The following is an 11,261-nucleotide window of genomic DNA, read 5'->3' on the forward strand; positions in this document are numbered from 1 at the left end:
CTGAGCCATTACGGTGATTGAAAAATTGAGCTGGAGGGAAACTTGGCTACACAGTCATAGGCGTATAAGGAATATAGTCAGGGACTGAGGACACAGTCTTGTGGAGCACCAGTTTTGAGGATAATCGTGGAGAAGGTACTGTTGCCTATCCTTACCAATTGTGAGAATTAGGAAGTCTAGGATCTATTCACAGAGGGAGGAAATGAGCCCTATGTTAGGAATGGGTTAAAAGACCTTCCAGTTAAATCTTAATTTGATGTCAATTAATTCAATAGACATCACTGATATATGAAAGGGTCAGGGGTGGCACATTGGTGTTAGTGGAGAATTGGGTGTGAAGTTGGATCAAAGAAATAAAGTTATCATATGAAGAAGTAGAACTTGTGTCTCCTTTACTCACAGTGACTGGGAAGCTCAAACAATGGCAGCAGAGGTTGGTTGCTAGTTTCAGGTAAAGGGCTGCAAGTTACAACCTTTTGGGAATAAAAACAAAAGGAAAACTTTACTCAAATTCCAAATCAACAAAGAACATAAGAACTTAAGAAATAGAAGCAGGAGTAGGCCATTTAGCCCTTCGAGCTGCCCCGCCATTCAATAAGATCATGGCTGATCTGAAGTGGATCAGTTCCACTTTCCCGCTTTCTCCCCATAACCCTTAACTCCCTTGTCTATCAGAAACCAATCTACCCGTGACTTAAATATATTCAGTGAGGTAGCCTCCACCACTTCAATGGGCAGAGAATTCCAGAGATTCACCACCCTTTGAGTGAAGAAGTTCCTCCTCAACTCTGATCTAAACTGCACCCCCCCCCTCCTTATTTTGAGGCTGTGCCCTCTAATCCTGCTATCCTTTCTAAGCAGGAAGAATCTCTCTACCTCTACCCTATCTAGCCCCTTACATCACCTTACATGTCTCTATAAGATCCCCCCTCAGCCTTCTAAACTCCACGAGTACAGACCCAGTCTATTCAATCTCTCCTCATAGGCTAATCCCCTCATCTCCGGTTATTAGCCTAGTGAACCTTCTCTGCACTCCCTCCAAGGCCAATATATCCTGCCGCAAGTGCGGCGACCAAAACTGCACACAGTACTCCAGCTGCAGCCTCACCAGTACCCTGTACAGTTGCAGCAAGACCTCCCTACTTTTATATTCTATCCCCCTTGCTATAAAGGCCAACATTCCATTCGCCTTCTTGATCACCTGCTGCACCTGCAGACTGGGTTTTTGCAATTCGTGCACAAGGACCCCCAGGTCCCTCTGCACCATAGCATGCTGCAGCTTTTCACCTTTTAAATAATAATCCCTCCTACTATTATTTCTACCAAAGTGGTTAACCTCACATTTGCTAACATTATACTCCATCTGCCAGGTCCTTGCCCACTCACTCAGCCTATCCAGATCTCTGTGCAGACTTTCCACACCCTCCACACAATTTGCTTTCCCACTCATCTTCATGTCATCAGCAAATTTCGTCACCCTATACTCAGCCCCCTCCTCCAGATCATCTATGTAAATGGTAAACAGTTGAGGCCCCAGCACCAATCCCTGCGGCACTCCACTAGTCACCAACTGTCAACCAGAATAGCACCCATTGACTCCAACTCTCTGTTTCGTATTAGACAACCAATCCTCTATCCATGCTAACACCTTACCCCCAACTCCGTGCACCCTAACCTTTTGCAGCAACATTTTGTGAATGAGTAGGAGACACCAAAATGGCTGAATCCAGAGTAAAAGTGTCAGGATATGACTATCTACCATTATTTTCAGAAACTGAACCTTATGACCAATGGAGAAGTGAAGTTATGTAACCTGTTTGGGGAAAAAAAACAAGGAATGGCCTTGGCTCTTTCTTTACTATACTGGAGTAAAATCAGATGGAAAGTATTTTCTGAATTAGAGTTGGAGCATTTGGACTTGGAAGGAAAATCTGGACCCCTTATCAAATTTCATGGATAAAATTTATCAAAAGGATGACTTACTAATTGCGTATGAAGTCTGGTCAGGATTTGACAAACTTCAGAAATCTATTGAAAAGTATGATGGAATTTGTAATACTATATAAAAGGTTGCAAAAATACCATCTGGAATGTCCACAGTCCGTTTGTCATTTAAGCTACTGGGCTGTGCTAAAGTGACCTTAATGGATAGGCTCCTGGTTTTGACAGGAGTTAAGTTTGCAGATAATATCTTGTTTGATCAAATGACAGAAGCCTTAAGTTTCTAAGGAAATATGTTATCCCTTCTGCTCTTATGAGACAAATGGATTAGACAGTGGTAAACCAGAATGTGGAAGATACCGTATGACGAGATCGTACGGGCACAAGCAGGCTAACAGAGTATTGCAAAAGATTGGGACCCAGAAATTATGAGGACAGAAACCCCTTTAATACCTAAAGCAGGAGGAAAGATATAGAGAATAGTAATAAGAAAATGAACCCCAGAAATGCCCAGAGAATGATAAATTGATGTTTCCGGTGTGACTCTTAACTTCATTATGCTATCAACTGTCCAAAACAATTCAAGCGTTTGAAGCTACACATGACATACAAGAATCGGAAGAGGAAAGAGATAGTGACCAGAAAGTAAGCATTGTCTTATTAACAACAAGTTTTACTCCTGTAATGAGAGTTTTGGTTGCAGAGTCCTTCAATTGTGCTGTATTAGACAATGGCTGCAAGTCTACCATGTGTGGGATTAACTAGTTAAAATGTTACCTGGACTCCTTAAACGCTGAAAATCGTCACAAGATTAAAGAATTTGCAAGTTCCACAAGTTTCAGGTTTGGGAATGATCATATTCTGAAGTCGCTGAAAAGAGTGGTGATCCCTTGCAACATTGCTGGAGCGAATCATTTCATTAACATAAACATATTGTCAGTTCAGATAGTAAGTCTGGTAGTAAGGGTGATCACAGGAAGAGATCAAGAACTATTGAAAGAACATCCCACAGCAGGAGGGAAAGATCAAGCAACGGTAGCACAGAACGAGATATCAGGTGGGATAGGAGGCATAGCTTGACACTATATTGGAATAGGGGTAAGACTACGAATACCACTAGTAAAAGCCCACATGCTTGTGAGATTTTGGTGGCATCCAAATTAGATGAAAAAGTTATAAAACATGCCAAACAACAAGAATTATACCCTCAAAGTAAATGATACCCTACGTGACTGTGACAGAAGTAAACTATTTATCCTCATCCTTCCTGACCTGTCTGCAGCCTTTGACACAGTTGACCACACCATCTTGCTCTTGCCTGGTCCTATTCCCACATATCCTGGTTGTAATTAGAAATAGGTTTTCGTCCCTTTACCACTTTACTCAAACTCCCAGGGATTCATTCTTAGTCCCTCTCTATTTCTCATCCACATGTTGCCCCATGGAGACATCTGAAACTGCACAAGAGGGTCCTACACATATACTCACCCACCTCTAACTCGCCTATTTTGACCCCTCCACTGTCTCTGGATATCACACTGCTTACCTAACATCTGGATGAACAGAAATTTCCTCCAACTATATATTGAGAAAACTGAAGCCTTTCAAGTCCCTACCTCAAACTTTATTCCTTAGATGCCAACTTGCTGATAACTATCTCAGACTGAATCAGCCTGTTTAGAAATGGCACAAATCAATTCTGGCCTCCCAGATTGCCTGGATCCATTACAGTTAACTGGTGAAATGACAATCTCTCCCTCAACGGCAACAAAATGAAGGAGATACTCATGACTTCAGGAAGTGTAATGGAGGTGGAGGACATGCCCCTGTCTACTTCGATTGAGACGAAGTAGAAATGTTCGAAAGTTTCAGGTTTTTAAGTGTCCATATCACCAGCAAGCTGTCCTGGTTTCTCTCCTCCTCCTCCTCTCTCCACCCACCCACCCATGCCAACACTGTAATTAAGAAAGCCCACCAATGCCTCTATTTTTTTCAGACTAAGGAAATCTGGCAATATCTGCCTTGACTCTCTCCAAACTTCACAGATACAACCAAAAAGAATGCTTTCTATGATGCATCACAGTTTGGTGTGGCTCCTGCTCTTTCCAAGGCCCCAAGAAACTACAAAGGGTCATGAACGAAGCCCAGCCCATCACTCAAACCAGCCTCCCATCCATTGATTCTGTCTATACTTCTGCTGCTGCTGAAAAGCAGCCAGCATAATCAAGGACCCCATGCACCCTGGACATGCTCTCTTCCACCGTCGGGAAAAAGATACAAAAGCCTGAGAACATATACCAACCGACTCAAGAACAGCTTCTTCCCTGCTGCCATCAGACTTTTGAATGGACACACTTCGCATTAAAGTTGGATCTTTCTCTACACCCTAGCTATGACTATAACACTACATTCTGCAATCTCTCCTTTCCTTCTCTATGAACTGTATACTTTGCCTGTATAATACATAAGAACATAAGAAACAGGAGCAGGAGTAAGCCATCTAGCCCCTTGAGCTTGCCCCGCCATTCAATAAGATCATGGCTGATCTGAAGTGGCTCAGTTCCACTTCCCCACTTTCTCCCCATAACCCTTAATTCCCTTGCCTACCAAAAATCTATTTACCCGCGTCTTAAATATATTTAGCGAGGTAGCGTCCACCACTTCAACAGGCAGAGAATTCCAGAGATTCACCACCCTTTGAGTGAAGAAGTTCCTCCTCAACTCTGTTCTAAACTGCGCCTTATCAAGAGCCTTATCGTGAGGCTGTGCCCTCTCGTCCTGCTGTCCCTTCTGAGCGGGAAGAACCTCTCTACCTCTACCCTATCCATCCCCTTCATCATCTCATATGTCTCAGTAAGATCCCCCCTCATCCTTCTAAACTCCAACGAGTACAAGCCCAGTCTATTCAGCCTCTCTTCATAGCTCAATCCCCTCAACTCCTGTATCAGCCTAGTGAACCTCCTCTGCACTCCCTCCAAGGCCAAAATATCCTTGCGCAAGTGCGGCGACCAAAACTGCACACAGTACTCCAGCTGCGGCCTCACCAGCGCCCTGTACAGTTGCAGCAAGACCTCCCTACTTTTATATTCAATCCCCCTCACTATGAAGGCCAGCATCCCATTTGCCTTCCTGACCACCTGCTGCACCTGTAGGCTGGGTTTTTGCGACTCATGCACAAGGACCCCCCGGTCCCTCTGCACTGTAGCATGCTGCAGCTTTTTGCCCATTAAGTAGTAGTCCTTCCTATTATTATTCCTGCCAAAGTGGATAACCTCACACTTGCCAACATTGTATTCCATCTGCCAGGTCCTCACCCACTCGCTTAACCTATCTAGATCCCTCTGCAGACTTTCTACACCCTCCGCACAATTTGCTTTTCCACTTATCTTTGTGTCATCAGCAAATTTCGACACCTTGCACTCAGCTCCCTCCTCCAGATCATCTATATAAATGGTAAATAGCTGAGGCCCCAGCACCGATCCCTGGGGCACTCCACTAGTCACCAACCGCCAATCAGAATAGCACCCATTGACACCTACTCTCTGCCTCCTATTTGACAGCCAATCCTCTATCCACGCTAACACCTTACCCCCAACACCATGCCCCCTAACCTTCTGTAACAACCTTTTGTGCAGCAACTTATCAAACGCCTTCTGAAAAATCGAGAAACACCACATCCACTGGTTCCCCTTCGTCCACCGCACTAGACACATCCTCACAGAATTCCAATAAATTCGTCAGACATGACTTCCCCTTGATGAATCCATGCTGTGTCTGCTTTATCAAACAATTCTTCTCAAGATGCCTCGCTATTTCTTCTTTGATGACGGATTCAAGCATTTTTCCCACAACAGACGTTAAACTTACCGGCCTATAATTCCCTGCCTTTTGCCTGCTACCCTTTTTAAACAGCAGCGTAACATTAGCCGTTTTCCAATCTTCCGGCACTTCCCTGGAATCCAGCGAGGTTTGGAAAATAATCACTAAGGCATCCACTATCACCTCCGCCATTTCCTTCAGAACCCTGGGATGCATTCCATCCGGTCCTGGGGACTTGTCCACCATCAGTCCCACTAGTCTGTCGAGCACTACCTCTCTAGTGACAATGATCTCATTCAGGCCCTCAAATCCTACCATCTTTCCATCGTTAATACCCGGCAAACTATTCACGTCCTCCTCCGTGAAGACCGAAGCAAAAAAGTTATTCAAGGCCTCAGCCATTTCCTCATCCCCCACCACTAAATCCCCCCTCTCATCCTCTAAGGGTCCAACATTCACCCTAGCCAGCCTCCTCCTCTTTATATATAAAAACTCTTACTATCGTTTTTTATATTTAGCGCTAACTTAGATTCATAGTCTATCCTTCCTTTCTTTATCAACTTCTTCGTCTTTCTTTGTTGATTTTTAAACCTCTCCCAATCCTCTACTCGCCCACTACTTTTAGCCACTCTAAACGCATCAGCTTTTAATTTAATATTCTCCTTTATGTCCTTCGATATCCATGGCTGATTATCTCTTCTCCTATGATCCTTCTTTACCATTGGAATAAATTTCTGCTGAGCACCAAGAAAGATCTCCTTAAAGATCCTCCACTGTTCCTCAGCAGTCCTACTGCCCAATCTGCGCTCCCAATCTACATTCGCCAATTCCTCTCTCATCCTATCGTACTCCCTCTGTTCAAACAAAAGACAGAGGTCTAAGATCCTACTTTCTCATCCTCCATCTGCATCAAAAACTCCACCATACAATGATCACTCTTCCCAAGCGGATCCCTCACAACAAGGTCCCTAATTCTACCTGCCTCATTACATAACACCAGATCTAAGATACCTCGCTCCCTCGTCGGCTCCAGCACACGCTGTTCAAGGAAACTATCCCGGCAGCATTCCAAGAACTCTTCCTCAAGCCCACTGCGTCCAACATGGGTCGACCAATCAATGTGTAGATTGAAATCCCCCATAATTATCGCCGTTCCATTCCTGCACGCATTATTTATTTGTGTATTTATAGCCCGCCCCACCTCCAGGTCATTATTTGGGGGCCTATAGACCACACCCACCAGCGTCTTCCTCCCCTTGCTGTTCCTTATCTCCACCCACAACAATTCCACGTTCTGCTCTTTGGCGCCTACATCTTCCCTTACTACCACCCTGATACTATCCTTAATCAGCAGAGCTACCCCTCCCCCTTCTTCCTCCCATCTATCCTTCCTAAACACTTGATACCCCTGGACATTCAGCTCCCAGTCCCTGTCACCCTGCAACCACGTCTCTGTAATGGCCACCAGATCATATCCATTTGTGCTGATCTGCGCCACCAGCTCATTCACTTTGTTCCAAATGCTTCGTGCATTCAGATAAAGTGTCTTCATCCCAGCCTTTATCTGGACCCTATTTGAAGGAACGCTACCAACCTTACTCATGCTCCTTACTCCCTTTATTATTGGGACATCCTTGACGTCTTCCGTACCTGTACCCTCTCTTTTACTCTAGACACTGTAATTTCACCTACCCATGCACCGTTCTCCCCCTAATTAGTTTAAAGCCCTATCTACAGTCCTAGTTATACGATTCGCCAGTACTCTGGTCCCAGCACGGTTCAGAAAGAATACGCAAGAAAGAATTCTTTTCACTAACACATATGACAAATCAAAAAGTTTGCAACTGTTGTATTGGACACAGATGAGCTTACGATCATATCTGGTCCATCAGCACCACCTGTCTCACCCTCCACAATTTCAACCAAATTTTTCTTAAGAATCCTATGCCCTGAATTTGCATTTTTCTGTATTTTCTGTATTTCTATAACATCATATCCTATCTGAGTTCATCAACTCCACAAGTCTCACCTCCTGCTTCATCAATTTAATTTGATTTGTCACGTGTTAGTATACAGTGAAAAGCATACTGTACATGGGAGAGAAATTGTTACAGTCATAGCTAGGGTGTAGAGAAAGATCAACTTAATATATGGAGGTCCATTCAAAAGTCTGATGACAGCAGGTCTGATGGCTTCACCCTGCCTCAATTCTCTACTGCTGAAGCCCTCATCAATGCCTTTGTTACCTCTAAACGTGACTATTACAATGCACTCTTGGGCAGACTCCCAAGCCCATAAACTTGAGCTCCTCCAAAAATGCTGCTTGCATGCTAACTCACACCAAGTCCCATTTACCCTCTACATAAGCTCTTCTTTTCAAATCACTCCATGGTTGTGCCCCTTCTTAACTCTAGAACCTCCTCCAGCTCTACCTTCATCATAACTTTCTAGACCTCCCCCCCTATGTTTATCCATTTTCCCAAATGAATATATGCTATTCACTTCATCTAAATTCAATGATGTTAATAGTGATCAAAGCAGAATGAAATCAAAATTAAAGCATATAGGATGGAATATAATTTTTCTGAAGAGCACTGATATCATATGAATATTGAAATAGTAGAAGTTGTGGACCATTCAGCCCTTCAAGCTGATTTTCCACCTCAACACACTGCCCATATCTCTTGATTTTCTCTTCATCCACAAAGGTATCAATCTCTATCCTGAATATCCTATGTAATAAAGGCCAACATACTTTGCTTTCCAAATTGCTTGATGGAATTGTATTCTGTAATTTGTATACAAGGACATCTTGGTCACTCTGAATAACATTTCCCAATCTCTTACTCTTGGAAAAAAACTCATTTTCTATCTTGTCACCAAAAGTGGACAACTTCATGTTTCTCCAATTACTAAAGCCATTCATATACCTTTTGGAACCTCTTTGAATTTTTCTCAGAGATTCCCATCTAACTGTATTGTTACCAAATATGGATGCATTTAAGCCATTGACAAAGATTGTGGTTTTCATAGATTCACAGAATCCCTCAAGTGCAGAAGGATGCCATTCAGCCCGTCGAGTCTGCACTGACTCTCTGACTGAGCATCTTACCAGAGCAACTTGCTAAGACTCCTTTAACCTGTGACCTGTACTACCTAGAAGGAAAAAAAGCAGCAGATGCAAGGGAACACCACTACCTACAAGTTCCCATTGCATCACATACCATCCTGACTTGAAATTTTATTGCTGCAGCTCGTCACTGGGTCAAAATCCTGCAAGTCCCTCTTCAACATCATTGCGGGTGTGCGTGCACCACATGGCTGCAGCAGTTAAAGGAGGCACCTCACCATCACCTACCTTCTCAAGAGAAACCATGATGTGGAGATGCCAGTGTTGGACTGGGGTGGGCACAATAAGAAGTCTCACAACGCCAGGTTAAAGTCCAACAGGTTTATTTGGTATCACAAGGTTTCAGAGTACTAATCCCTCATCAAGTGTCTGGGCTTACCTGATGAAGGAGCAGTGCTCCGGAAACTCGGGATACCAAATAAACCTGTCAGATTTTAAGTTGTGTTGTGAAACTTCTTACTGTTCTCAGGAGAAATTAGGGATGGGCATTGATGGCTTTGTCAGCAACACTTACATTCCTTGAACCAATAAAAAAGTCCATGTTTTTACATTATCCATGTTTAGTGGCTTCCCACGCAGCACCTATTTTTGAAAATTCAAACACTTTGCCTCCATCTATGCAACTAGTTACACCTTCAAAAGCTCTAACTGATTTGTCAAACACAATTCCGCTTCATAAATGTGTATCAAGGCTTTGTAAATGCATGGTAATCACGTTTTTCCCCAATCTCAGATGACGGGATTAGAATTGCATGTTTTCTCTCTCCCACTTCCTTGAATGGTAGGTTTTCAAATCAATGGGGAACATTCCAGCATCCGGGGCATTCTGGAATATAAATATGCTAAATAAACCTTGTGACAATAATGTGGTGTCAATGGAAAGTTACGGTATCATTAAATTTGTGGCTGATTTCTACTTTTAACAAAATACAAACACCTGGATTACGCGTATAAAATTGAAGTGAGTTTAATTGCTCACCCTCCTTCACTCTCCACCTCCTCAGAACTCAGAGAAGCGGAGCCAGCAGCTGCAGCATCTCCACCCCCATCCTCTGGTACCTGCTCGCTCCTCTTCCTTTTCCTGGCCGCCGTGTGCCCAGGGCTGCCCCTCTTTCGCGGACTCCGCTCCGGCGCGAGTTCTTTCCGCACCCGTTCCTCCAGGCGAGGCACGGCCTCCTTCAGGCTCTGCACCTCGCCCCTCACCTCTTCCAGGCTGCGGATCAGCCCGTGGAGCTTCTCCAAGATGTCGGCCTGGCGCGGCGACGGCGGCCTGGGGCCCGAGGCTTTCCAATGGTTGTGAAAGTCGGCCCGGCTCCACCCTGCTCCGCTGCCGCTGCTCTTCTTGGCCCTTTGGTACCAGACAACGGCCAACGCCAGGCCGGCCATCCCGATGCCCACCCCGGCTAACAAGCCCAGTGTCAGGGTCTTGCCGTCGGTTGACTGCACCATGTCCGCGAGCCCCGCCGCGGCACGTTAGAACCGAGCGCGAGCGGCGTTTAAAACCCAGGGCCTAACCGTCAACAGCTGATACTGTCACCGTCACCAGCAGCCCCGTTACAAACAGCTTCTTAAACCCCAACAACCTTGTACTTCTTCCCTTATCAACTGTCAGGCGGATTCATAACCGCCCACTGGAGACTCTCTTCTGCCGGCTCCAAAAGTCTACTTTCACTCTCTTTACAGGAGGCGAAATGTCAAGGTAGTTTTTTTTTAAAGATAGAAACTAAGCGCCCCACCCCTCCCCCCCCATTTGGTATTATCGGTCTGTCGCAACCGACACATAAAATATTGTTGTCACTGGCTGAAAATATCTGCGTTACGACATGTTGCACAATAAAATATTGCAGTGATTTACTGGGAGAGTCAGCTACACTTTCATCTTCTTTACTCAACGTGGATATTATAGTCTCTTTAGCGTAGTAAAATGTTCCAAGAGTCTTCGTAGGGATGTTAGCAAAAAAAAAGTTGGACATGGAGCCATTTGGGGATATTATGGTGGCAAGTATTGATACCTCGCAGTGCCAGGGACCCAGGTTCAATTCCAGCCTTGGGTGACTGTGGAGTTTACATGTTCTCCCTGTTTCTGTGTGGGCTTCCTCCAGATGCTCTAGTTTCCTCTGAGTCCAAAAATGTGCAGGTTAGGTGAAGTGGCCATAGTAATTGCCCCTTAGTATCCAAAGATGTGTAGGTTAGATGCATTAGCCATGGTAAATGTGTGTGGTTATAGAGCTAGGGCCTGGGTAAGGTACTCTGCCAGAGAGAGTTCATGCAGACTTTGGGCCAAAGGGCCTGCTGCACTTTAGACATTCCATGACCAATGGCCAAAATCTTTGCTCACAGTGGTAGGTAGGACCTGACCTCAGCAAGAATC

At 44.6% G+C, this 11,261-nt stretch overlaps 1 protein-coding gene across 2 annotated transcripts in view; it reads right to left on the reverse strand.

Moving 5' to 3' along the window:
• The window catches only part of rmdn2 (regulator of microtubule dynamics 2), a 126,122-nt gene extending 115,507 nt beyond the window's left edge, over positions 1-10,615 (reverse strand). For both annotated transcript variants that reach the window (XM_080192956.1, XM_080192957.1), the window contains exon 1: positions 9,870-10,615. In XM_080192956.1, coding sequence (XP_080049082.1) covers positions 9,870-10,339 — 470 coding nt within the window. In that variant the 5' untranslated portion in view covers positions 10,340-10,615. The remainder of the gene's footprint in view (positions 1-9,869) is intronic.
• Between the last annotated feature and the right edge of the window lie 646 nt (positions 10,616-11,261).

This window comes from Carcharhinus amblyrhynchos, chromosome 7 (assembly GCF_965287045.1).
Source record: "Carcharhinus amblyrhynchos chromosome 7, sCarAmb.v2.hapA, whole genome shotgun sequence".
NCBI lineage: Eukaryota > Metazoa > Chordata > Chondrichthyes > Carcharhiniformes > Carcharhinidae > Carcharhinus > Carcharhinus amblyrhynchos.